This window comes from Centropristis striata, chromosome 11, assembly GCF_030273125.1.
Source record: "Centropristis striata isolate RG_2023a ecotype Rhode Island chromosome 11, C.striata_1.0, whole genome shotgun sequence".
NCBI classification, from domain to species: Eukaryota; Metazoa; Chordata; class Actinopteri; order Perciformes; family Serranidae; genus Centropristis; species Centropristis striata.
In genome coordinates, this window is record NC_081527.1 from 8232402 (window position 1) to 8257508 (window position 25107).

Below are 25107 nucleotides of genomic sequence, written 5' to 3' on the forward strand. Positions count from 1 at the left end.
TAGTTTTCACAGTAATCTTGCATATTTAAACGTGTTTAAATAAAGGGTCTCAACCTAGTAATTCATGCTAGCAAGGTTTGATACAGTAAGCTAGTTTTGCTCCAATTAATACTCTTGTATTTCTGTGTGTTTTATAATTGTTTTTGCAACTTTCAGTTTGCAAAATGTAGCTTTATCCAACTTAATTCTCAGCTCATTGGCTTATTGAAGTACGGCCACAGAACTGAACGATCGGCCGTGTTTCAGTTCAGTCATACTGATACACAGAATTAAAATTAAAAGATACACAGAACAATTAAAAATTCCACATGATCGACCAAATTCTTAACGACCATTAATCGATCTTCATTAATTATTCCCATCCCTAACAGAAAGTAGAACTAATATTTTATAATAGACATAAGAGGATAAATTCAGTAGAGCTGATGGAGAGGTGAATGTAAAACCCCTGAATGTATTGAGCAAGGTCTATTTTATCGCTTACGGACTCAACTTCAGCTCTTCATTATAAAGCAGATAAGAAGCTGCTCTCACAGTGTGTTTAGAGTCCATTCTGACTGAGCTGCTCTTCACATTCATCCACTCAGAAAGTGATTCATCAGCAGACAGAAAACCAGTGGTAGATAAATCCAGTCCATTATCATTATTAAACTAAAGCAGGGCGAACTACAAACTCTTCCTTATTTTACCACTGCCCATTAGGATATTGTGTAATATGTATTGTTTTTTTATTAGCCCGGTGGTTCCTGCAGCATAAAAATAGCATGGAAAATTATTAGACCACCCTTGTTTTCTTCCCTTTATAGCTGATATCTAGCCATTTTCCATGGTTTTCTAGATAATGAGTTTGGTTATTATCAAGAAAACCATGGAAATGTCCAGATATCAGCTCTTAAATTAAACTCTTATGAGCTATTTTTGTTGTTATCATTATATTTGTCCAAACAAATTAACCTTTAGTTGTACCAGGCATGAAAAATGAAACTAAAATGAACAAGAAATTGAAGAAAAAGGGTGGTCTAATAATGTTCTCCATGACTGTATGTGTCATAGATGTTTATTGGTGCACAAAGGCAAAGATGAACACCTTTATTCACTGTGGCATGGGTGGGGGATGGTGTATTTTTTTGCACCTATACTAGTACATATCTACACATGAATACATATTGTCCAAATGCTTTGATTCAATAGTTAATCATCCATTCACAGCAACGCTTATTTCCATACTGCCCTACAATGTATCCACTGTAATCCAGCCTAAGTAGTTATAGGTAGATTATTGGACATGTGGCTGTTTTGTTACTTTATATTAGCTTATTCTTTGTACATATCAATGCTCATATTTAATTTTATATTTTAGCCCTATTTTGCAGTTACTGTATTCTTGTTTTGTATTACTTACCAAAAACGTGGCACCATACCAAGGAAAAAGGCAGTAGATTCTCTAAAATAAAACAAACAATAAACAAAATAATTTTTCGTGAGGATGCCGCGAAATCAGCTGTGTGTGTTCACCATGGAAACAGTAACTTCACTGCACAGCAACACGGTTATTTTTTTGTTAGGTAAAACATAACAAGAATACAGTAATGGATGTTACTGTACTCTTGCTTTGTTTTCCATTTTTCTCCAAAACGACACACATTTGAGATAAGATGTTCTGTCACATAACAAAGGATGCCTTGAATGTCATGAAAATGCTAATAACTCATTTTTGACCAAAAATGCAGTTACTGCCTTTTTGCTTTGTAGGGCAGCATACATGTGTCACTTTATTGTCATGTGTGTTCAATGGAAAAGCAGCTGATTCGATCTACGTCTCTCTCTTTCTGAGGATATATATTTGCTCAGGGTCATTACAGCACCAGGACAGTCAGTCAGCCAGGCTGGAAAAAAAAAAATCCTCAGGGGAAATGAGAGGGCTTTGCTCTGTCACACAGAGATCCAGCCTCCTCGCCGTCTCCACTCAATCCTTTTTGTCTTATCTCAGCAACATAATCTCAAGTCCTCGCAGCCAAACTAAACCTCTGTCCCTCACTGTTCCCCAGGAGGGTTAGGAGAACAAAGGCCACTCAAACACATCTGCTTTCATGCCTGACTGGGTCATCCCAGCTGCCGTACAGTGGGATTGCAGGTGAATCTCATTGTGTCCTCTCTCACAGTGGAATTAGTGCAATTCTGTGGGTGTCATGTTTATAATTGTCTGTCACACTTGAAAGGGATTAGATCTAATCCCCTGGATATGCTCATTTTAGAATTCCAGATTTATGTGTATTGTTGCTTTCTGTATGTGTGTTATTGTGTTTGATGTATCCGGCTGTACTGGGAGTGAAGTGGAGGAGCTGCTCCACCTGCTGGTCGGGTTCGTCACTACGGCAACAAAGCTGATGAATGAGCTCTTAATGCAGCCTGACAACCCAACCACCATATTCAGGGCATGTTTGTTTATTTGAAACGACACAATATCTCCACTTTTCTGTCATTTTATTAAAAACAGGCAGCTTATACTCGTGAGTGAAATCATCAGGTTGGTTTATTAGCACCAAAATATGTCTTTCTTACATGCAGCATGTATTTATGTTGCTATATTTTACACACATTTTATTTAAAAGGTGCTGCAAGGATGCAAATATCAATCTGTCATTTTCTAAAAACGCAAAACCACACCGTCCTTTTGATAATTGTCAACATGACCCATACAATAAACATGTCATAATAAATATTTTTAATTGCATAGTTTGCAAAGCTAAGCTTTTACTTGGATGTGCAAAGATCAGACATAACTGTGATGTCTTGACATCAACAGTAAAGACAATAGAAATAAAACGCATGTATTGTTTACTGACACATCTAAGCTAGATCTCACTGACATCCCGTCCAAAAACAAAAAACCTAAGATCATACTTGCGCAGATTGTCCAAAATTTAGAAACAATATGACAGCAACAGCTCAACCCAAACACACAACACTGAATTGGGTTTCAAAGTGCATCAGACAGAAAAGAGCTAAATGTGAGAGGATCATATATCCGCAGATTCTCTTCCAGTTTCCCACTACAGAGCTCGAGCTTTAGCGTGGGCCTGCAGGAGGGCGGCGGTGTCAGTGTGGGAGCCTTGCATGGCGATAGAGAGAGCAGTTTGACCACGCTGGGGAGAGAAAGAGAGAAAAACAGGAATACATCAGGGTTAGATTCTTGGCTCATATTAACCCTTTGGAGTCTTGGGACATTTTATCAGTTATTGAATACTTTTCATTCTGCCACTTAAAAATGTTTATCATGCTATGGTGTTGGTGTATTTTTTTCAGCACAACCTCACCTTTATGAGCTGATAATTATTTTATTTTTTTATTTTTTAATTATATTTTTTATCAATTGCGGCCCTCGTGACGATATTTTGTGGCCCCCACCTTGATATGAAAGTTTAATGTGAGTTTTATATGAATGGCACTTTACTGTGTTGTGTGTGGAATGTCCCTTTAATTACTTTTTTTTATTCATTTTGTGTCTTTTTTGTGTCTTTTTTTAAAGTCATTTAATTTTTTTCTGTCATTTTGTGGGTTTTTTGTAATTTTGTGTCTCTTTTTAATAATTTTCTCTTTTTGGTAATTCTGCGTCTTTTTTGGTCATTTTGTTTCTTTTTTTAAGTTATTTAGTTTTTTCTGTAATTTTGTGTCTTTTTGGGTCATTTTATGTCTTTTTTAAATAATTTTGTATCTTTTTTGGTAATTCTGTGTATTTTTTTGTCATTTTGTGTCTTTTTTCTGTCATTTTGTGTCTTTTTTTTTAGTAATTTTGTGTCTTATTTTGGTCATTTTGATACTGCCTCCAGCGGCCCCCAGGTATTTTGAGTTTGCTGCTTTAAAGCCTTTTACCTGGTAAACATGCTGATAGTGCTGTCATTGTCATGATGGCATTAGCATTTAGCCTCAAATCCTAACATGCCTGTTGACTTTTCATGTGAATAGCTGTATCAAGGTGCCCAGTTGCGGCTCCCATATGACAAATTAAATAATAACACAATGTGCAAGGTTGCATTTTCTGTCCTTAAGATAAATGGGCGAAGATTTAATTTCATGAGACTTTAATTAGTCTAATTAATCTGGCTTGTGTCAAGGTAAAACATGGTGTCGAGTCGAGATTGGATGCCTGTGGTTGATGGTCTTTTTTTCATTTTTTTTCATTTTGTAAACTCTACTTTAAATGCAGACTGTGTGAAAAGTAGAGGATACATTTGCATCCTCTCCTCCGCTCTCTTCTCTGCCTCCGCTCGCTCCAGACTGGCAGATAAAGTACCGTTAGCGGATTAGCTCATCTCAGCCCAGGGAGATTTGTCTTACTGTAGCCCTGATTAATCCTGGGAAAGCTCCATTCTGCTGCATGCAGACTGTCAGTCCACCCACGTCCACACAGTGTGAGTCAAAACATCCCAGTTTTCATATATCTAAGCTGCTTTTTGTGTTCAGTTATGTGAATAGAAAAGTACATATGGCATTTTGTTAACAAATATAACAGGATTTCTCAAGAGAAATGGAGTTGGAGTCATCATATGAATTCTATGTTTCCTTAATTTAATTTGATGGAAGTGTTGCCTGTGGAACTTTTCTTTTATTATCCAGTTAACATTCATTCTTTTGGTATAATGGGGGCAAGACGACCTGCATCAGAGGATTATAAAAGGAGTGAGAAGTAACTGTTGCTCTGTGTATCACCTTGTTAGTCAGGGTGAGATCACACTGGCTCCGCTCCAGCAGCAGCCGTGCGATGTGTGTGTGGCCCCTCTCGGAGGCGAACATCAGGGCCGTGGTCCCCTGCTGGTCCTGGAGGTTGGTGTCGGCTCCACAGCTCAGCAGCAGGCGGACCATCACAACCCGTCCGTGTCTCACAGCCAAGTGAAGAGCCGTCTGGCCCGTCTGTGGAGAGAGACAGGAAACAGACAGGAAATGAACATTTGGTCTTAGGCCCCGTTTACACGAGGACGCTCGCGGGTGAAAACGACAAAATATTTTATCGGAAAAGTTAAATACTCTCCGCCGTAGCGTGTCTGTCTACACTGACAAGACGCAAAACTCTGCTCAGATCTGCTCACGTCACGTATGTGTTTACGTCACATACATGCTCCAGTAAAGGAAAATAAACAAATGTGGGATTATTTCTATGCGTCGGACCTTCAAGCTGCTCTGGCAGCTCTAATAAACTTACAGGAGTCTTTCCACCAAATGTACAGGATATGTAGAGATAGTATTAGTGAACAGAGAAGGATCTGGAATTACCTCCATCACATTTTGGATGCACCAATTCGTCAGAGGTGAGCCAGACGGCTGTGAACGAGACCTGGGAGATCTAGTGATGGTGGATAACTTTGTGGAAGGAGTAGCTGATGAAAATGTGTGGCGTGAAAACTTCTGCATGCCCAAAGATGCTCTTATCGCTTTAAGTGATGCCGCCTGGAATGTATACAATCGAATTTCACACACTTTTGCGTCACCGTATGCAGCAGATTTCCTCCCGAAAATGCTCGTCTAAACGAGGAATAAAAAGTGAAGACGCAACGCCACTTTTGCGTCTTCTGTTCAGACCGTCATCATGTGAACGGGGCCTTAATCTGATCTATTTTGCCCCTAATTTAGAACCTGTTCACTTGAGATGTCAGAGAGTTTAACACATGCTACCTTTTGAGATTCAGTATCCTGCTCAAGGATGCTTTAGAGCAGACCAGGGGCCGGATTCACAAAGCATTCTTAAGAAAAAAAATGCTTCTTAAGTGCCACTTTTTTCTTAATTTTGCTCTTAAGACAAAATTTAAGAAGATTTGGTATTCATGAAGAAATTCTTATCTTTTCTTTAGTAGTTTTCTTAACTTTCTTCTTAAGTTTTTTCCTAAGATAGAACTTGAGAACAAATGAGATTCTTGAAAAAAAAGTTTTTAGATTTCTTCTCAAATTTCTTCGCAACTTTAAGAGAAGCCCTCAGCGGTCTGAAAACAGCTACAGTGAAAGGAAAAGTCTTCATTTGTATTTACTCGAACAATTTGTATGATATTCATTTGATTTCTTTATTATTTATTTTAGCCCTAGACGATGTGTTAAGTTTTATCTTAAGAACACTTTTGTGAATCCGGCCCCTGGGCATTACGTGGCTCGGGGGCCACATCCAGCCCGTTGGCTGTCCTTGTACTTGAATCACTAAACTAATATTTAGTTGTATGACCACAGTTTTTTTTTATAACTGCTTCACATCTGTGTTGCATGGAGTCAACCAACCAATCGTGTGACTAGTGATTCACAGGATTGCTAAATCCTACACTGTAAAAAAAAACTGTTTAATTTACGGTAAAATACCGGCAGCTGTGGTTGCCAGAACTTCACTGTAAGAAATACAGTGAGCGTATGTAAATGTAAATATCAGCAAAAAAAATGTAATTTATACTGAATAATCCCATTACTTTCAGGATAATTGTGTAATCATGGTATTTCTCCATTCATTTTACATGAAAATTGTTTATTTTTACAGCACAACTGTGTTTTCTACAGTTTATGTCAGTAGAATTTAAAGTTTTATGCTATTCTTTGATTTACAGTAATTAAAAGTATCTACTACGGTGATGTACAATGTTCAATTTTACGACCTATTTCTGATGCAATTTGACAGTGTTTTACTGTCATTTCTACAAACATTTTTTACAGTGTAGAAACAAAAAAGTTTGTACAAAATAGTTTTGAGTTTGTAAAGTATTTTTGAACACACCCCTTTCAACTAATTGCCCAATTGCAGAGCCTTAAGAGCTGCATATCACGAATGCTGGGTCTTGTTGGTTTTCTGAGAATCTACTGCACCTACTGGTACCTTGTTAGCCATGTAGCAATAAAAAATATACTAAAAACCTGGATTAATCTGGTTAGTCACATTGGACTGCTATTATTTTGAACATTACTGTACCTACGTATTAACATACTAATAAAGAACTATTTTCTACAGGCAAAGTAGTAGTCTTTATCACAATTGAACAGATTTTCATGTATAAATCATTGGGACCGCCCTTTAATTTTGTGTGTAATTGTTGAATTAAATGCAATCCTTCCATTTTTTTCCACTCTTTTACTAACAATAAATTAAAAACAATGCATTAATGACCCATCTTATATGTGATATTATATTTAAGCTGTTTTCATTGGCTGTGTTACCTGTGTGGACTGAATGTTAATGTTTCCCAGCTCCATCAGCTTGCGGACCACCTCCATACCACCGGGACCATCAGGAGCTGTCAGTGAGGCCAGCATCACTGCTGTGTAGCCGGCATTGTTCTGAAGCTTCACATCATTCACACCTGTAAAGCAAAGAAAAGTATGTTTTTTTTTAAGTATTACCAAGCCAGCTATGTACAACTGTTAAACAGCTTTAACCTGTGTCCAGTACATGGTTATTATAGTTAACGAAAACTAACAAAAACTAACGAAATAACGAAAACTAGAATTGAAAATACATTTTTGTTAACTGAAATAAATATAAAAACGAGTTGAAAAAAAAAAACTATAACTAACTGAAACTGTATTGTGAGGTTACAAAACTAACTAAAACTAACTATAGTTATAGTAAAATTGTCCTTATTTTTCGTCTTTGTCAACTTTTTTATACGTAAACCTTTTTGGTTGATATGAAATCTATTTCATCTATCTGGTTTTATGACTTAATAAACTTGTTGGGGCTGAGATGGATAAGATAGAGGAAATAAAATTATTATTATTATTATTATATTTACTCTCCTTTTCACAAACGCACACTACACAGTCTGTGTCTGTGAATACCCATTATTAAAGTCTTACTTTTGTTTTGGTATTAAATTTATTGTGACCTTATTGAATCTCGCACCCAACAAATACCCCATTACAAAAAAAACTAAAACTAACACTAAAACTACTAAAAATTAAACTAAAACTAAGCATTTTCAAAAAAAAAAAAAAAGACTAATTAAAACTAGCAAACTCACTCTAAAAACTAATTAAATCTAGGTGAATTTGAATACAAAAATTGACAACGAGATTAAAACTAAAACTAATGAAAAATCCAAAACTCCTGTATTCTAACCTGTGTCCAGTAGCAGGCTGACGATGCTGTAGTTGCAGTGGGAGACGCTGTAATGCAGCACCGTGTTGCCGTTGTCGTCGGCCAGGTTGATCAAGAAGGCGAGCAGCGAGGGCGTGGCCTTCTTCACCTCCCTCAGGTACAACGCCACCCTGCTGGCCACAGACGCCTCCTCTGCTGCTGCACTGAACCAGTGCTGAAACAACACCACCAGGGCCTTCCTCTGGGAGGAGAAGAAGGAAATGTCTGTTGGTCCAGTGGTGGAAAAAGTATTCAGATCCCTTACTTGAATTAAGTAAAAGTCCTGCATCCATAACTTACTGAAGTAAAAGCACAAAAGTATCAGCATCAAAATGTACTTAAAGTATCAAAAGTAAAAGTACTCGTTATGCAGAATGGACCCATCAGATTGTTTTATATATTCTAAATATACAGTATTATTAGACGCTTATTATTAACGCTTCATAATAAGGTCCTTAATAACCATTAATTAACAAGTAATAAGGCATTGTTCTCGCTTTAGATCTGGTAGTTGCAAAAAGCATAGTTAACTTATAGTTAACTTATAATAGATGAGCAATAAAGTATATTTTAATATCAATAAGCAAACAAAATAAGATTAATAAAGGCATGGCAAAGACATAATGGGTGGGTCATGGGTGTTTGTAATGCCATTATTAACACTTATATAAGCTTATAAACACACAATAATGTTAATAAGCATCTTGTAACGACTTACAAGGGCCTTATTACTTGTTAATTAATGGTTATTACAAGGACCTTAATATAAAGCGTTACCGATTATTATTATTATTGTTGCATTTATGTAAGCAGTGTTTTACTGCTGTCAATGTAGGGATCATTTCAACCATTTAATATACTTTTATATGGTTTAATCTATAAACATGCGTAATCACTTTAAATTGATCAGCTTGTTTTATATATTCCAAATATATTATTTGATTCGTATTATGATGCATTTATGTTAGCAACATTTAATTTGATCAAGACAGGGCTCTTTGTAAGTACTTAATGTACTGTAATGAGGTTTAATTTTTTGGAAAAACAAGTCGAATCACTTTAAATTTATTTTTTATGTTAAATCTCGACCTCAAAAGTAAAGCTAACTATCTTTTCCTATTGGTTTGAGTTAAGGGAATCTGTGGCTATTTCACAGATTCCTGTGAGATCATGTTGAGTTGTTACATGGAGACTCTGTTACATGATCTAGAGGTCATACTGAGGCCTTTTAGTAAAGCAGAACTTCTAAAAGTAACATAAAATATACCACTTGTAACATAAAATATGCTACAGTTTCTTTTTGGATCTGTTGTTGCAAATGGCCTCCATAACTGTAAGCAGCTTCCATATGACATGGTTTAGTTTCTTAGCTTCGATGTGCAATGTTTCTGTGGAAGAATCAAAACGACTCACCATGTCGTCATTGGGGTTGTCCATGTTGTCCATGTGATCTTTGAGGAACTGACAAGCAGCCAGAAAATCTGCACCCACTGTTTCTCTAGAAGAGAAAAGCACGTGTGTATATATAGCCACGGATTCACTTAACTCAAAATCCGTGGAATAGCCACGGAATCACTCAAATTTCTGTGAAACTGACACGGATTTGGCTACAATGCAAGTTAATGACAGTCATATCTCGTGGCTATTCCATGGATATTTGTTCCTATTGGTTTGTTCCAAGTCACGTGACTTTCAAGGTCCCGGCGGTCAGAACAAAAAACATGGCGGACAGTTCTCTCATTTTTAGTGAAAAAAATCAATATTTTGACTTAGTTTCTGCATAAAAATGAATTTTTGATCACATTTCTAGCAAGAAATATGTTTTATTTTCTAAATATTCACTCAGTGAATGTACATAATCACTTTGTATGTTGGAATAGCCACGGGATATGACTGTCATTAACTTGCATTGTAGCAAAATCCGTGTCAGTTTAACGGAAATTTGAGTGAATCCGTGGCTATTCCACGGATTTTGAGTTAAGCAAATCTGTGGCTATTTCACGGATTCCTGTGAGACCATGTTGTAATAGAAGACATTTTGTCTCACAGCATGAGGAACACAACCCCATGAGATTAAATTAAAAACACAGGAGCTTTTCCCTGAAGAGTAAACATCACCATCATATTATCCAAACAAACAGCGATAAGGTTTGTTCCGGTCCTCTCACCTGCCCCCGGCGGTGCTTTCTGAGCCAACGTTGCCCTCCATCTGTTCCCCCGGGGGCTGTGCTTTCGTTTTGGCCTTCTTCTCGGCTTCCACAGACGCTTCGTTTCCATCTGTCCGCCTTGCTCCTGCTCCTCCCGATATCATCTGTCCGTCTGGGCTCGTTTGCCTCGCTCCCTCCGTCCGTCTCTTCTCTGGGTCTGCGTCCACCTGGGCAGCAGCCATGTCTGCAGGGCTGCTGCTGCTCTCCTTCTGCCCACGCTGATTCACACAGGCCGGCCCGGCCGCATTGCCACTTTTGCATCTTTAAAAGAATAAGGAAGGGTAGGGAAGAGGATTAGATAGGAGAGGAAAAATAATCCTTAAGTTTGAGAAAAAAGTCTAAATACAATGTTGAGAAAATATGTATATTTATCTATAAAAGCAAGAAGCGTCTGTGTGTGTGTGAATGTGTGTCTAGGGCAGGGATGGGCAACCTAAATGCTGGAGGGGGCCACAATTTTACACAATTTTTACCGTGCACTTCACCAGATATGACAAAAATGCATTTTTAAATATGTTTACAGTGCAGTAACTTAAAATATTTCATGCTCAAATACATTGCAAAAATAAAAGGGGTGTCTAAAAACAAGATAAAAACACTAAATCAAAGGGAAATGATCTTGCTGAAAATAAGAAATTACCTCTTAAAATAAGATAAATTATCTAACACTTCTAAATCTAAGTTTGTTTTATCTTAAGAACCAAATAATTTGCAGTGTATAACAGTATAAATAGGAATACAAAAGTTTGAAGCGACACATTCAAATAATAGAGCGTTTCGGCGAGGGAGACCCGCCTCATTTCGGGTATTCAACTATAGTGGAAATACACCTTATGTGTCGGGGGATTTTAGTTCGACTACACCCTTAAATATTGTGGTTATTGCTCATTTTATGACATTTATGAAAATCAGGTTGTAGCTTGCAGTCTATCTAACTGTTTGGATAGACGCGTTTATCTGAAAACAATGTTACTCTGATGACTTGTTGACACAAATCTGTTTACTTTATTCTCCTATTCTCGAGTTTATTCTCATTATTCCAACCTTTTTTAGGATTTGAATAATGAAAAAAAAAATCCTCCTCTCATTATTTTCTTCTCCTACCTGTCCTCAATCCTCTTCCACAGAGCAGCGCAGGAAATTAGAAATATCTGGCATCAAATGTTGGCAACTAAATCTACACTGATCAGACCATTAAGAGGTCAAAGGTCATGTGTTGGTAAAATGCCTCAGAAACAATATTAATATGTATTACCAGCACCAGGAAACAACATTAAAGCCAATTGACCATTTTTCCCCATGCAATGTTTGAGTTGGCTCATTTAGGAAAAAGGCAAATATTTTGGGATACAATTTCTAATGCATTATTCACATTATATGGTCAGTCAAAAACTCTGAATATTTAGAGTCCAATCCTTTTGGGGCGACAAAGCTGGAAATCAAAGGGGAAAAGTCCAAACTAATTAAATATAAACTTTCAAAGAGAAAATAAATCTCAGTGTGTTGACCCAGTGGAGATTAAAACCTGATCTCATATATTGCAGTAATCCTAAACCAAAAAGTACCCTGAGCCCCATGAAACACACTCACAGTCATATTTTCTGACTATAATAACTGAAATAACATCTCTTTGGTGGCTTTGGAAAAATGGCAAATTCATCTTTTAGAGGGAGTGGTGTTCATCTTTCAATGTTAAATTATACTGTTTGCCTGAGTCAGAAGCATACAACAGCAGCTTAAACAACCTCAAGTTAGTACGTCTGTCAACCCAAACTATGGTTTTAGCAATAATCATAACTTTAAAGGTTGCTTAAGTCAGACTGAGTTATTTACTAACCCTTCATTAACACCCACAGAGTGTAGGCTTTTTGACATCCGGGCGCATCCATCTGTCCTCATGATGGATTTAGAGGCTGCGTGGAAGACAAACACAGAGGATATGATGAAATATCACGACACAGCAGAACAACAACATTACATGCTCATTATGAAATACATATTTATCATGGTTTATGGCCTATTATGGTACTTTTGGACTCAACTATTTCTTCACAAAAGCTACTGGGAAGACATATTTAGTCAGAATTGTTGACATTGACTAAGAACAGGATAAAAGAACAACCTATTATGCAGCCTGAATGCTAATAGAATTAGATGCTCACGATTGACTTTTAAATTGGAGACTTTTATTTTGACAGGACTTCTGTGCTATGAGAGGAACTGTGTGGATACGAGCTTTTACACATTTAGCAACACTTTGAAGGCATACAGAGTTACTTCATTGAATTTAAAATGAGCTTGAGGCTTTTTAACAACAGCCAGAGTCCACACATGAACTTGCTCCTATTCCTGTGTTGCCACCGCTGTTAAATTCTTACAGCTGTTAGTGTCAACAACCAGCTATTTTCTACACAGGCTTTGCACTACACGAAGCTCACGAACACTGAAATTTGGATAAGCTCTTTTAACCCTGTGGGCCTACATGGGTATTTCAAAGTTTGAAATAATAGTCTGTGATAACCATTTCATACACTTAATGGGATTTCTGACACTTTTAAACAAGGAGGGTTCTGAAATTGACAATAACAGCAATTAACACACCTTAAATCAACAAATAAATACAAGAGTTCACCTTAAGAATTAATAGGCGTGTTTCCACTGAGTACTTTACGGAAGGTGGTGAAGTGTTTTGGCTCCGCCCACTAGTTAGTTCCCCTCAGCCTCTGTTCCCATTCAGGTACTTTTGTAGCGGCTAACCAACTGAGTTTGAATGTGACAACAGACCGACGCAGCAAACTGCTGCCAACTTCACAACTTTGTCGATATATTTAGCGACTATTCAGACCCCTCTAGCGACTCTTTTTCAAAAAAGTGACTCTTTTACAAAAAAGCGACAAATCTAGCGACTTTTTCTGGTGTTATTGTAGACTTTTGGAGACTGGTTCCTACTCTTCTTAACGAGTAGCAGGCGCCATCCCAAAGCACTCACAAGCGGCCCAGTCCTCCCGCAGCAGTCCCTCCCAGTCTCTCTGCAGTCAGCAGAGCAGGAGATGTGAACCCCTCAGCGTCCAGTCTGCACCAGTCTGCAAATGAATCACGCATGCACGAAATCGCCGCCTCAACCTACCCGAGGCAGGTACTTTTTGAGCCGCTAACCGGTGAAGTTGGACGGATCTTGGGGTAGGGTGGCCATTTCCTTCACATCAAAAAGGAGGACACTTTGCATACACGGAAGCAGATATTTGTTTGGTATGATCTGGTTTTAAGCAGAGTTGTACTCTGATTAGCTCGATGCTAGTCAGTGCTAGCATGTCTCTCGATAGCTGCTTTGCCTTTGCAGCTCACATCTACATCGCTTCCACATAATGTACAAAAAAAATGAAACTCATCCCTGTTACTTTTTGTAACAAACCTGTGTTCTCTTGCCCATTCAGGGTTAAAGGAGGTCTTTCACTTTGGCATTTTCAGACTTTCAGTCTCTAAGAGCTTGATTGACAGCCTGGTGGTAGCAACTGGCTTAGCCATGTGTTGATAGGTCACCACACGAAAATGTAACCAAGGAAATTACTTATTTTGACACACAATTTTAGCCAATAAGTATTAAACTAGCAAGGTAACGTGTCAAAAGACGGACCTTTTTGTTATTTTCTTAAAAGGAGGACAAATGAGTGTCAGGATTAAGGCTGTGCCTGCAGCCGGACAGGGCATTTAAAAGCCAGACTGTCCGGCCTGAAGCCAGACGAATGGCCACCCTACCTTGGGCGGATCCTCTCTCCCAGCCACACCCATAGCGGCTCACTAGAGGGAAAAGTACCTAATGGAAAAGCGCCTAATGATGTGTTAACACCGCTTTGAATTTCTTGCACAAGTTTGACCACAGGATCACATTCATGTTTATTCAAGTTACTTGTGCAAGTTGTGCTGGTGTACACAATGCAGCGGTTCCTTTCCTTCATCAACCGTGGCTGAAAAAACAAACACTTTTTCTGCTTTACCTGTTGTGTAAGACAGGACACAGGGACACCAAATGCTGTCATGTCTGGGTTCACAACATTAACTGGAGTTGCATCACCTTCTTCATGAACTGAGTCTGGATGAGTCATGCATGTTCGGCGCCTCTACAGTAGTATGATAAAATATACGGATTCTGCTTGATTTAACTGCAATAAGTATGCTAAAAAGTATGCTCAAATAAGAACATCATGATGCCAATGTGTAAAAAGTCTAAATTCATGTTTTATCACGTCTGTCTAGGAGATGACAAGCAAACAACTTTTAAAATACTTGTTTATTTAATAGAGTTTGGATTGATCAGGGCTATGCTATACAGGAAAATCTCAACTTTGAGTTGTGCAATTGACACAAATCCTGCATTGAGTCGCTTGCATTGCTTTGCGTTATGTGTGAACACACCATAAGATTGAAATCATTAATGAGGTCTAACTAAAGTGGTTGTTCTGCCTTGTAGCAGCAGATTAACTTCTTCTTTTCAAGTCCAAATGACGAGGATTTATTTTCCCTTCATATAATGTAACAGTTTTGTCTCTAAAATTGTCTGAGAAGGTAAAGCATACATGCAGACCTAGGGCAATCTTCCTTCCAGTAACATCATTCACACAATCCAACATCATTGTGAGTTATACTCTCGGGTGGGATGGCCTGCACTGGCCACTCGAAGGATCAGTCATTGGTATACTTTTATATATAAGTCTATCAATCTCTCTATCAATGCTAAGACTACTCCCTACCAACATTTGTGCCCTTATTGTTCAGAAGTGCTGGTCCTTATTCTTTCCGTTCTCATGATATTTTGTTGCTTTTCTGTTCCATATGACGTACTGAATTGGGTAAAAATGCTTTTGTCCACTCTGCACCTTTTGCACGGAATAAGTTACAGAATGACTGGAAACTAAGAGAGTTAATTTCATTGAGCACTTTTAAATCTAAACTGAGAGTACTTGAGGACGACTCTATAACATGTACGTGTTTTTCATAATCTGTTTGTAAATGTAATCATTCTTGCTTTTTAGTTTGTCCTTGGTTTGTGTTTTAACTGTGTCATTTTGTATTTTCTGCTGCCTATCTTGACCAGGTCTCCCTTGAAAAAGAGGTTCTTAATCTCAAAGGGATTTTCCTGATTAAATAAAGGTTATAATAATAATATCTGAATCATTACAGTCACATAATGTACATAATCTGTTTGACTACACTACCTCCATGTTGAATCCTCTCTCCATCACTGTGTCCATGCTGGGCGTAGTAGGAGGTAAGGACGTCGACGAGTCCTATCATCTCCTGCTGCAGGGAGTTGACTTTGGGGTCTGGGTGCTGCAGAAGTTTACCCTCCTCTCCTGACCCACACACACACTCCCACTGCTCATCCAGGAGCCTCTTGATCTTCTTTATGTGGTGGACAACCACCGCTGTTTCATCTGAAACATCTCCTGGTTCCACTAGCTGGTTTTGTTGGCTTTGTCCGTTTGTGGTAACAGTTCTTGCATCTGTACTTCTTGACACTTTATTATAAGGTTCGATGGATCTCACCACTGTCTCGTCTCCATCCTGGTCTACCACCACCCTCTCTGCACGGACCCACATCGCAGGGTTCCTGATAAGGTGCTCCATCTTCTCATCTTTCCTTCTGCTCTCCTCCTGCTGCTCCCTCAGCAGCCCTAAGGCCCTCTGCAGCTCCAGGCCTGTCTCGTGCAGCTTCTGCTCCAGCACAGCTACTTTAGCCTGCAGCGATGTCACCGTCAGCAGCTCATCCAGATCTGTACTAGTCCTCCACTCATGTGTGGGATTAGAGTCCTCTTGACTGTGATTTCTAGGAAACATGACGTGACTTTCGTGACGAGGCCTTTTGACGTCGACTGTGCTGTAGTGGGACGAACTGTGAGGGTCTGTGGTTCCATTCATTGACAGGGGTGGGTGATGTGGATTCAGGCCCAGGCGGAGCCTTTCTCTCTCCTCCTGGAGGATGCAGATATGCGCCCTGAGCTCTGGAATCACCCTCACCTCCTCCTCCAGCTCCCCGACACGTTCGAGGGCCTCTGTCAGGCGCTTTATCAGCCCTGAGGAGTCCTGAGGTCGAGGGCTGTCCGATGAGTAGAAGACGTCTTCGCAGGAGGTGTTCCTCCCTCCGAGGTGATCCCTCGAACTCCGGAGGCTGCCGGGGTCTTCTGTGGACTCTGATCCTTGTCTCAGTAAAACGGTGAGTGGCAGGCTGGAGGCTCTCAGGAGGTGAGGTCTGATGTGCTCACCAAGAGGTTGCTCGTCAAACTCTTTGATTCTGGCCTCCATCTCTGCCAGGGATCTGAGTCCCGTGGGAGATAGTTGGGACCTGTGATCATTTGCCCAGGAGGTGTAGCCATGGTGATGGGCATCTGTTGGTCGGGACCTGGGGCCAAGAGCCCCAGTAGATCCCCAGGGACTCGGGCGGTAGCCACACCCAGAGGGGTTGAGGTGCCTGGGGAGAGTGCTGGCTCTGGGGCCTTTGCTTCGGCGCTGGATGGGGACTCTTTTGATCGTGTTTCCTTTTTCTATGTCGTCTACGTACTTGAGGAAGTCCAGGTCAAGTCGAAAACCGTAGGGAGTTTCCACTGAGTACGGCGGCTTCCCTTTAATTCCATTCTCTGTTGTCTTGTGAGGCATGATCGTTCCTGTAGACATTAAAACAGCAATAAAGCATTCATCACGTTTCTTAAAATTATGTCATGTTTTGGTGGGTTTCTTTTTTTTTTTTACCGTTTTGTCCTTCCATCCCTTTATTGTCTTCAGTTTAAACAATTTGCTGCCACATTAACTGGTTGGATCCTTTAGTATCTGACAAAACAAACAAAAATCAGATGAAATAGGAGACTGAATCGAGCCAGCAACACATGGAAAACACATGTTTGGACGTTTTTACAAGTGGCAGAAGTGGTTACTGTGTGGTTATCTAATGAAATAATGAACACATTCATGATTTCTGAGATGAATTTTGGCACTCGCACACACTTGAGGTTTAGCTGTGGTATTTTTGGTGGGAGAGTCCATCTTAATTTAATGACCAGATGGAAGATCACTCGGAGCAGTAATAACCCTTTTCTGTACTCCATTCACAATCTGCCTCTTGTTCATTCTCCCACATGTAGCACAAAACACAAACATTCAATTACGCTCAAGTGATTTCTCTCTCTTCCTCCCTCTTATTCTCTTCTTTTCCCAAAGACTTCTGTTTTTCTCACACTCACACCGCTTCATTTCTTCCATGCATCAGGCTGCTATTATTCAACAGTGGCAGGCCTGATGTTCGCTTGATTACAGCCCTGCCATCCAGGACGAGAGCTGAAAATAGCTTGGGCCTGTTTCGCCCAGCAGCTATGGCCAGCGGAGAAAAATACACTCCTACAGACATAAATACAGACAACCATTGTTGTGAGTCACTACTTTCCTCCCTTCCTGCTCCCTCTGTGCCTCCTACAGGCTTCTCTCAGATCCTTGGTTTACTTTTACTGAACTGTCTCTGACTGTAGCTTCCTTTTTCTTTTATTTTCTTTTTTTTTACAGTACACGGCTCTGCTGCCTTCTGATTCTGTTGACTCTCCCTGATCCTCTCTATATGAGAGGGAATAGTCTATTCTCTATGAAATCATTGCTCCCCTACCCCCTCCTCCTCCTCCTCACAGTGTCTCTCCCATCCATTCTCACCTCTTCCCTCCTCCCTTCTCCTGACCACCAGCCACTGTGGCAGCTCGCTGTCCTCTTGAGGCACCACAGCCACCGAGCCGCAGCCCCAAACAATGTCAGCTATGCAGTAAACAGACAAACACCACCAAATGGCCCTGCTGGGAATTCTGACCTCCATCTTTCACACACTATCCGATGACGAGTAATAAACAGCAACAAAATCTGCAGATATGGATGTGCACATTTTTACTAGCCAAAACACAAACATATGGGATAACAGGATATCATTGACTTCATATACTGCAAATGTACATGCATGCATGCGATTGTGCATATAAATTATGCAGCTTGGGTAATTTCAAGAATTTAAGGTATACTTAAGGATATTTCTAAAAGAGAATGTACAGACAAATGACCCGTATATGTATCTACAGTAGCCCTGTATTCTGCATTTTATTTTATTTTTCATTTATTTTTCATTTTGCTGTGCTTTGGATGTTTCTGGGTAATACCCCTTGAGCACAAGGCTACAGAAATAATGGACACGGTGACAGAAAAACACTAATACAGCAATGCGCCAAGAGAAATGTCAAGCAGACTTTCCAAAACAAGACTGATGGTGGGGTGAGTTTGAATGTTTTGTTTACAAACATTATGCAACCATTCTTGCATATTATGCCTTTAAGCTTCAACTACATGATACCACAAGGATCTGTATTGTTTGACTTTTTTCTGCTACTATTGCTATTATGATCCTGAGTTTTGGCAATTATCTTTTCAATACCTTACATTTGAAAGAAAAGTTGCTTTTTTCTTTGAGCAAAAGTTCTCGAATGTCTAACTTTCACTACTAATATGAAATCTAAAATTATAAACTAAAAACTGCAATTCAAAATCCAAAAGGTTCTAACTAAAAGGTAGGAAGAAGAAGAACAGTGAAGGCCAGATTTTGGTTTTCAAAAGTTGATACTCGGGACAAATTTCTGCATCTCAACAGTTTGTAGAAGGTCTGTAAAGGCCTGACACGAAATCAGGTCCAGTCAGTTGAACATTGGTCTACAGGCCTATATTCTGTGTTTTTAATGTTTAGGCTATTCCTTCAGTTTTTTCAGTAGGACTATTGGGGCCCTCTTATCTGGCTTTTCGACCAGAGCTGGTTCCCAGCTGGTTCCCAGCTGGTTCCACAAAACTGGTTCCACTGCAGCACCAACTCTTTGCTGGTCTTGAACCGCGATCCGCTTACATCAGGGGCTAGGGGCGGGGTTATCTGACCAACAAGACCAACTTAATTTATTTGATTTGTTTAACTGCAATGTGATTGATACAGGCGAAGAAGCGTGTTAACGTTAGCGGGCGGTCGCTAGTGTGCTAACTTTAGCAGGCGGTCGCTAGTGTGCTAACTTTAGCGGGCTAGCGTTAGCTTACAACAAAGTCAAAGATTAAGATCTTATGTTCATTGTTAATAAAAATTGCGTTCATAGTGATTAAAACAAGCAGCACAGATGTGTTGTAGAGACATGTAGTCTGTCGTCGTTATTATACTACATATACGTTAGCAGCAGGGACATAATTACGTGGCTCTAGAACCTGTGGAAAAGCAAACGGGTTCAGAGCTGGTTCACAAGTTGAACCAACTGTGAACCAGCACGAGCAACGGTTCCGAACTGGCCCTGAAACTGCTTTGGTCGAAAAGGGGTATTATTGACATGAATGACGAAGTTCTTTGACAATAAAAGCAACTTTACACAGAGGCTTATCAGGCTCCTTGGGCCCCTGCATGGGTCCTGGTAGGCTCATTAGGTAATTCACCCATGAGAAGTAAATAAAAGTTAGTAAAAAAGTCTGAAACCCAGCCCCGGTTACCATACACTCTATGACCAAATATGGAAAACCCAGCTTTCTGTTCAAGAAAAAGAAAATCAGTATTTACTTGATGTGGGAAAATGATTTCTCCGAGCAGAATTCCTTCTCACTGTATGCTCTGTCCAGTTGCCATTACAGAAACCTAATACATGTGTTATACACTGTGATACAGTGTGTATGTTGTTATGCCAGCGGGCTTTTATGATGTTGAGTGGAATCTTTCAGCACTCGATCTGACAAGTCTAAGTTTAGCCTATACACGTGGGTGTAACGCTAAAGAACATGTCAAGACAGGAGACCCAGACATGTGTCTTCATTTTACGGAGTAATAGAAGATTAATGTCTCCCAGGTAAACAAACAAACTGGGAGGACAAGACAAATAATATTGTCTCGAACTAGTGAGTCATTAAGATGAACAGAGGAGCTTAATGTTGCCTACAAGCACAGGCTGTATTCACTATTGACCCTGTCAGTCTGCTCTGTACTGCGGAGCACCTGTTACTGCTGACATCTCAATCAGTCTCTGTGCTGGCTCACTCACTCATCAAGTGGAGAATGCAGGCTGTTGGCTGCAGTTCAACAGATTGGAAACACTTTCAAAAATGCTTTTACATTTGTGCTTTGAAGTAAAAGATGAAGACTTTCATGTCAAGATTTGACTTTGGAAAAAAATAATACTTCTGCAAATACTCATATTAATGTTGTTGCTGAGAGTTAGATGATAAGATTGATACTCACTCTCTCATATGTACGATAAATAAATAGAAATAGAGTTATATAGTAATAATAGTATTGCACATTGCATTGTTCACCCTGGTCATTTGGCAAGTACATGATAAAATGGCGATTGTTATTAGTTGTTATGGTAACAACCAGTGGTGGAATGTAACTAAGTACATTTACTCAAGTACTGAACTACTTTGACTCGAGTATTTCTACTTTATGTAACTTTATACTTCTACTTCACTACATTTTGATGCAAATATTGTACTTTTTACTCCACTACATTTAACTAACAGCTTTAGTTACTTTACAGGTTGATATTTAACATGAAAAACATGATCAATTTAAAGTGATTAGACATTTATTTTTATTTTTTTCAACTAAACCTCATAACAGTATAATAAGACAGAAAATTAATAGTTAACATGACTCCTGTGTTTACAACATTAAAATGCTGCTTACATAAATGCATCAACACAAGTAATCTAATATTTGATATATGATCCGATTGGTGCCATTCTGCATAACAAGTGCATTTTGATGTTGTTACTTTTGAACTTTTACCTAAGTAAGCTTTGAATGGTGGACTTTCACTTGTAGTGGAGTAATTATGCAGTGTGGTATTAGTACTTTTACTTAAGTTAGGGATCTGAATACTTATTACCACTGGGGACCGTTAGAACCACCAGGATGCTGCTCAGCTCATTTTCTGCAACCAGTTTAAGCTAACTAGCTAACTCGTGAATTTGAAAAAGAACACTGAAGTTGCTAATTCCACCATGCTTTAACACACAACAGATTACAGAAATAAGTATGAGTTGTCACTCGTCTGATGATGTACTTTCCTACACTGTGATAAGGGTGTCTGAATGTAGCACTAAGTAGTTAACTGTTACTAATTTATTGGCTGGTTCTTCATGCTTCGTACAACTTCAAAGCTCATTTGGTCATTACTGCAAAACCTCTCCTCGGTTAGTCCACGACTTGCCGCAAGTCAGTTTATTCCGATGTTTACTGAAGTTAGCCTGCTACTTCAATATTAACAGTCACTAGTAGCAAAGGTACACAAAAAAAAACCCTGCTAAATTGAATTTGAATGGGACGTCATTCTATTTCAGAGGGTAAATGAGGCTACAGCTAGCAGACAGTTAGCTTAACTTAGCACAAGACTGGAAACAGGTCTGGCTCCAAGAAACTACCCATAAAATCACAACTAATCGTTTAACATAGCAACTAGAGAGCTTTGGACGGAGCCAGGCTAGCTGTTTCATTCCCACTGCTTCCAGCCTTTATGTTATCTAAGCTAACCATCAGTATCAAAGTTGTTTACAGAACACTGAGAAACAGAAATGCTAATTTTCAGACTATTTACTGCCAGACAAAGTCAATCCAAACTGCTTTAACCCACGAGTTTCTTACTGAATATAGACATACATACTTTCTGACCAGGTTACCACAAAGGAAACAATATAGTATAGTTAGGGTTAGGTAATTCCCAACAGTCATTGCCTAACTCTCTCCACATTTCCGCGGCATAGATTTTAATTGTGTATGCTCTGAGCGGTAGGCCCACCTCACAGGAAAAACCAAGAAATGAAACACAAAAAAAATCGCCTCACCCCAAAAAGGCCCCAGTCAGTGCTGCTTCTGCACACATTGAACTCAGTCCAAAGTCAAGCATTAGAGTGAGTTTTTAGGTTTTTAGTTTTTTTTTAGTTTCTGAAATGAAGGTTTTCTTTGTATCCAGCTAAAGTTGTTGTTGTTTTTCAGTTCAGGAAATGTCACTGTATTTCCCTTTTCTTTTATTCGGGTTCTTTTCATCTTTCTGTTCCCACAACAGCTGCTCTCCTTCTCTGGGTAAATGTGTCCCTTCTCACACAGACCTTTTAGACTTCCTGCATCAGCACAAACCTCATAATCACAACATCTCTATCCGCAGCATTCTTTACTAAAGCCACAAATTAAATATGAACTCATGACACAGCGAGAGGGGCGACCTCCCAATGAAGCGATGATAAATACTTCAATACTCGACAAAGGGATCATTCTATTTTTCAAATTCAGGTCAGTAGCAGGCAACATTTGGTTTTAGTCACTGATGGTAACAGCAAAGAAACTTTATGTTACAGTGCTCATTTTAAACCATGCTAGCAGCATGGCCCAAGGGATGGTCCAGACTGAAATTTTCACCAGTGGATGAATCCTTAAGACTTTGATCATCTCCTGACTTTTCGTATAGTGCCACCATGAGGTTGAATCTGCTGTTTTGAGTGAAATGTCTAGAAAAATATTGCATGGATTGCCATAAAATTTGATACAGATAGTCATGTCCCCTTCATTGGTGATTGTAATACCTTTGTTGGACCCTTTACTTTTCATCTAATGAAAATTGTAATATGTCCGAGACTTTTATTATCATTCAGAATCTTTAGGCAACAGGACCATGTTCTGGTATCAAAAGTGTTCTGGTTTCTATTTGTAGTCTGTTTGTAGTCTGAGTAGTATTGACCGGTCACATGTGAGTGAGCTTTGGTTGACTGTAGATCAGTATTCAGTGTGGAGAGCAAAAGAGGCGGGAAAATGGTTGAAATGCAGTCCCCGAACCCGTCGACTATTGTCTGAAGATGATTTAGCTTTTTATTAGCTTCGCTAGACTAGCTACTTGTGAAACAAACCTAAAGTCCTCATCTCACAACTCCACCTTTATTCTCACATCTGAATGTGGCTAATCAGGCTGTTGACCATGACTGGCACACAGAGGGGGAAGTCTAGGCTCAGATATCCATTATCTGGATATGCAAGCTTTACTTGATTTCCAGAAATATATTATATAGATATTGATTCTGACACGAATTCTAATGACATTCCCATAAACCTCAGGCTATACCTTGTGTTTGGTGCTAATCAGCTGACATAAGCATGCTAACAGTGAACATTAACTTGAAAGCACAGTCATTGTAAAAATGTTAGTATTCTGATGCTAGCATCTAGCTCCTAGCTAGTAAAGCTGCATCCTGACAGAGCCACTACAGTCTCTTTCCAACTTTCTGAATCCAGACTTTCTTTTAAGCATTTGTTTTCATGGGTTCACATGGGGTGAACTTACGAAGCTGTCCATTCGTACTGTGTGTTTGGATAGAATTGCTTCTTGACATCAGTATAATGTGATGGTGCTTCACAATTATTGTAATCCTGAGCATGAGACCTCACAGTGAGACAGACAAACTTTGCTACAGAGCTGTCCCTCCCTGTGCACTTTTCCCATCTCCGTCCATCTGTCTGTACACTATGTGTACCTACATGTTTCCCTGTCTATGTTCTGTTCCCGGAAAAATCATTCCTCTCCTCCACTTTTTGGCTGTACAGACTGCGGTTTCTTCCAGTGCATAACTCTTGTCTTCTGTTCGGAGTTGATTTAGAAACCAAAGCCAACTGTTTGGACCCGAGCTGCCTTTTCCCCTCCCGCTCGATCCGTCTCTTCTTTTTCTGTCAAACTCACATTTTTCTCTCACTGTCTCTATAAAGAATTCCTAGAAATCCCTTAAGTTCTATGATATTTCAGTTCGTCGTATGTTTTATTCTTGGGATTTTGGACCACTGGAGTCCTGGTCATGGTCCAACAGCAACAGGGTCAGAGTTGTATTGTGGCATCTAAGCCTGGTTGTGTGGTATGTGGAGCTAAAGCTCATAGGATGAAACAGCTGCCATGGGCTTCACGCAAGGAAGAAAACGATGGTATGTTAACATGGCAAGATTAAAATAGAAAGTGTGCTGCCTTGTGTGTGTGTGTGTGTGTGTGTGTGTGTGTGTGTGTGTGCTCACATGGAGATGTGTTTGTGTTGTGCATTGCTATACAGTAAGTGTAAATAAAATGTAAATATAATTCAACATTTAATCTTTACAAGGCAAAGTTATTCTGCTGAAAGTCTGATTAGTATTCAGCACAGGCCCAGAGGTCCACTCCACACAATTTGTTAAATCACTTTAGTGTCAAAAGCTTTTCTGACCCTGAATTTAGATCAGCCTGTCCCAGATAGAACGACTTTCAAGGTCAACATTTAGCATCCTGGCTTTGATTAACTATCCAATACAACAGTCCTCCACTGGCTGAGAGATATGAGATGAATATTAAACAAGAGCTTACCTGGTGACATGTGTTCAGCAGTTTTCTTCACTTTGTCTGAGGGCGTGTTTGTCAGACAATCCACTCCAGTCTGCTCTCAGCTCAGTTCAGCCTGTCTGTCTGTCTCCTGAGTAGGCAGGGAGGTGCTGTCAGGGAGAGTGGCATGCCGCGGCTGTTTTGTAAATGCCAATGTGCAGCCCCTGCCATAACAGAAGCTGGGTTTGCTTGTGTGTAAAAGAGAGAGCAGGGAGGGGCTTGTGATCAAGCCTTCCTACGGTACCTCTTGTCCAACAAGACTGACATGTGGGAGGCTCTGCATTCAGAACCACACCCACTCCTTCAGACAGCAGCCAATGGGAGATGAGGAGTAGCTGGCCGGGAAAGACGGCAGCTCTTCTGGGACCCTGGTGACAACATGTCA

The 25107-nt window shown here is 39.6% G+C and overlaps 1 protein-coding gene across 1 annotated transcript; it reads right to left on the reverse strand.

Moving 5' to 3' along the window:
* Nucleotides 1-2481: 2481 nt before the first annotated feature.
* On the reverse strand, nucleotides 2482-24772 carry LOC131980226 (KN motif and ankyrin repeat domain-containing protein 4-like). Its single transcript, XM_059344439.1, has 10 exons — nucleotides 24708-24772; nucleotides 17053-17130; nucleotides 15522-16967; nucleotides 12146-12221; nucleotides 10270-10569; nucleotides 9515-9599; nucleotides 8084-8303; nucleotides 7183-7325; nucleotides 4711-4911; nucleotides 2482-3146 (listed from the first exon to the last, which is right to left on the reverse strand). The coding sequence occupies exons 2-10, from the start codon at nucleotides 17066-17068 to the stop codon at nucleotides 3054-3056; spliced, it is 2580 nt and encodes an 859-aa protein (XP_059200422.1). The 5' UTR covers nucleotides 17069-17130; nucleotides 24708-24772; the 3' UTR covers nucleotides 2482-3053.
* Nucleotides 24773-25107: the final 335 nt, after the last annotated feature.

Bases quoted from the DNA above. Each gene is read 5' to 3' on its own strand.
- LOC131980226 (XM_059344439.1), bottom strand. The intron at 12,222-15,521 runs GTAGTGTAGTCA...TCTTCCACGCAG, and splicing joins AGAGAGGATTCAACATGGAG to CCTCTAAATCCATCATGAGG. The intron at 7,326-8,083 runs GTTAGAATACAG...TTTGCTTTACAG, and splicing joins CAGCCTGCTACTGGACACAG to GTGTGAATGATGTGAAGCTT.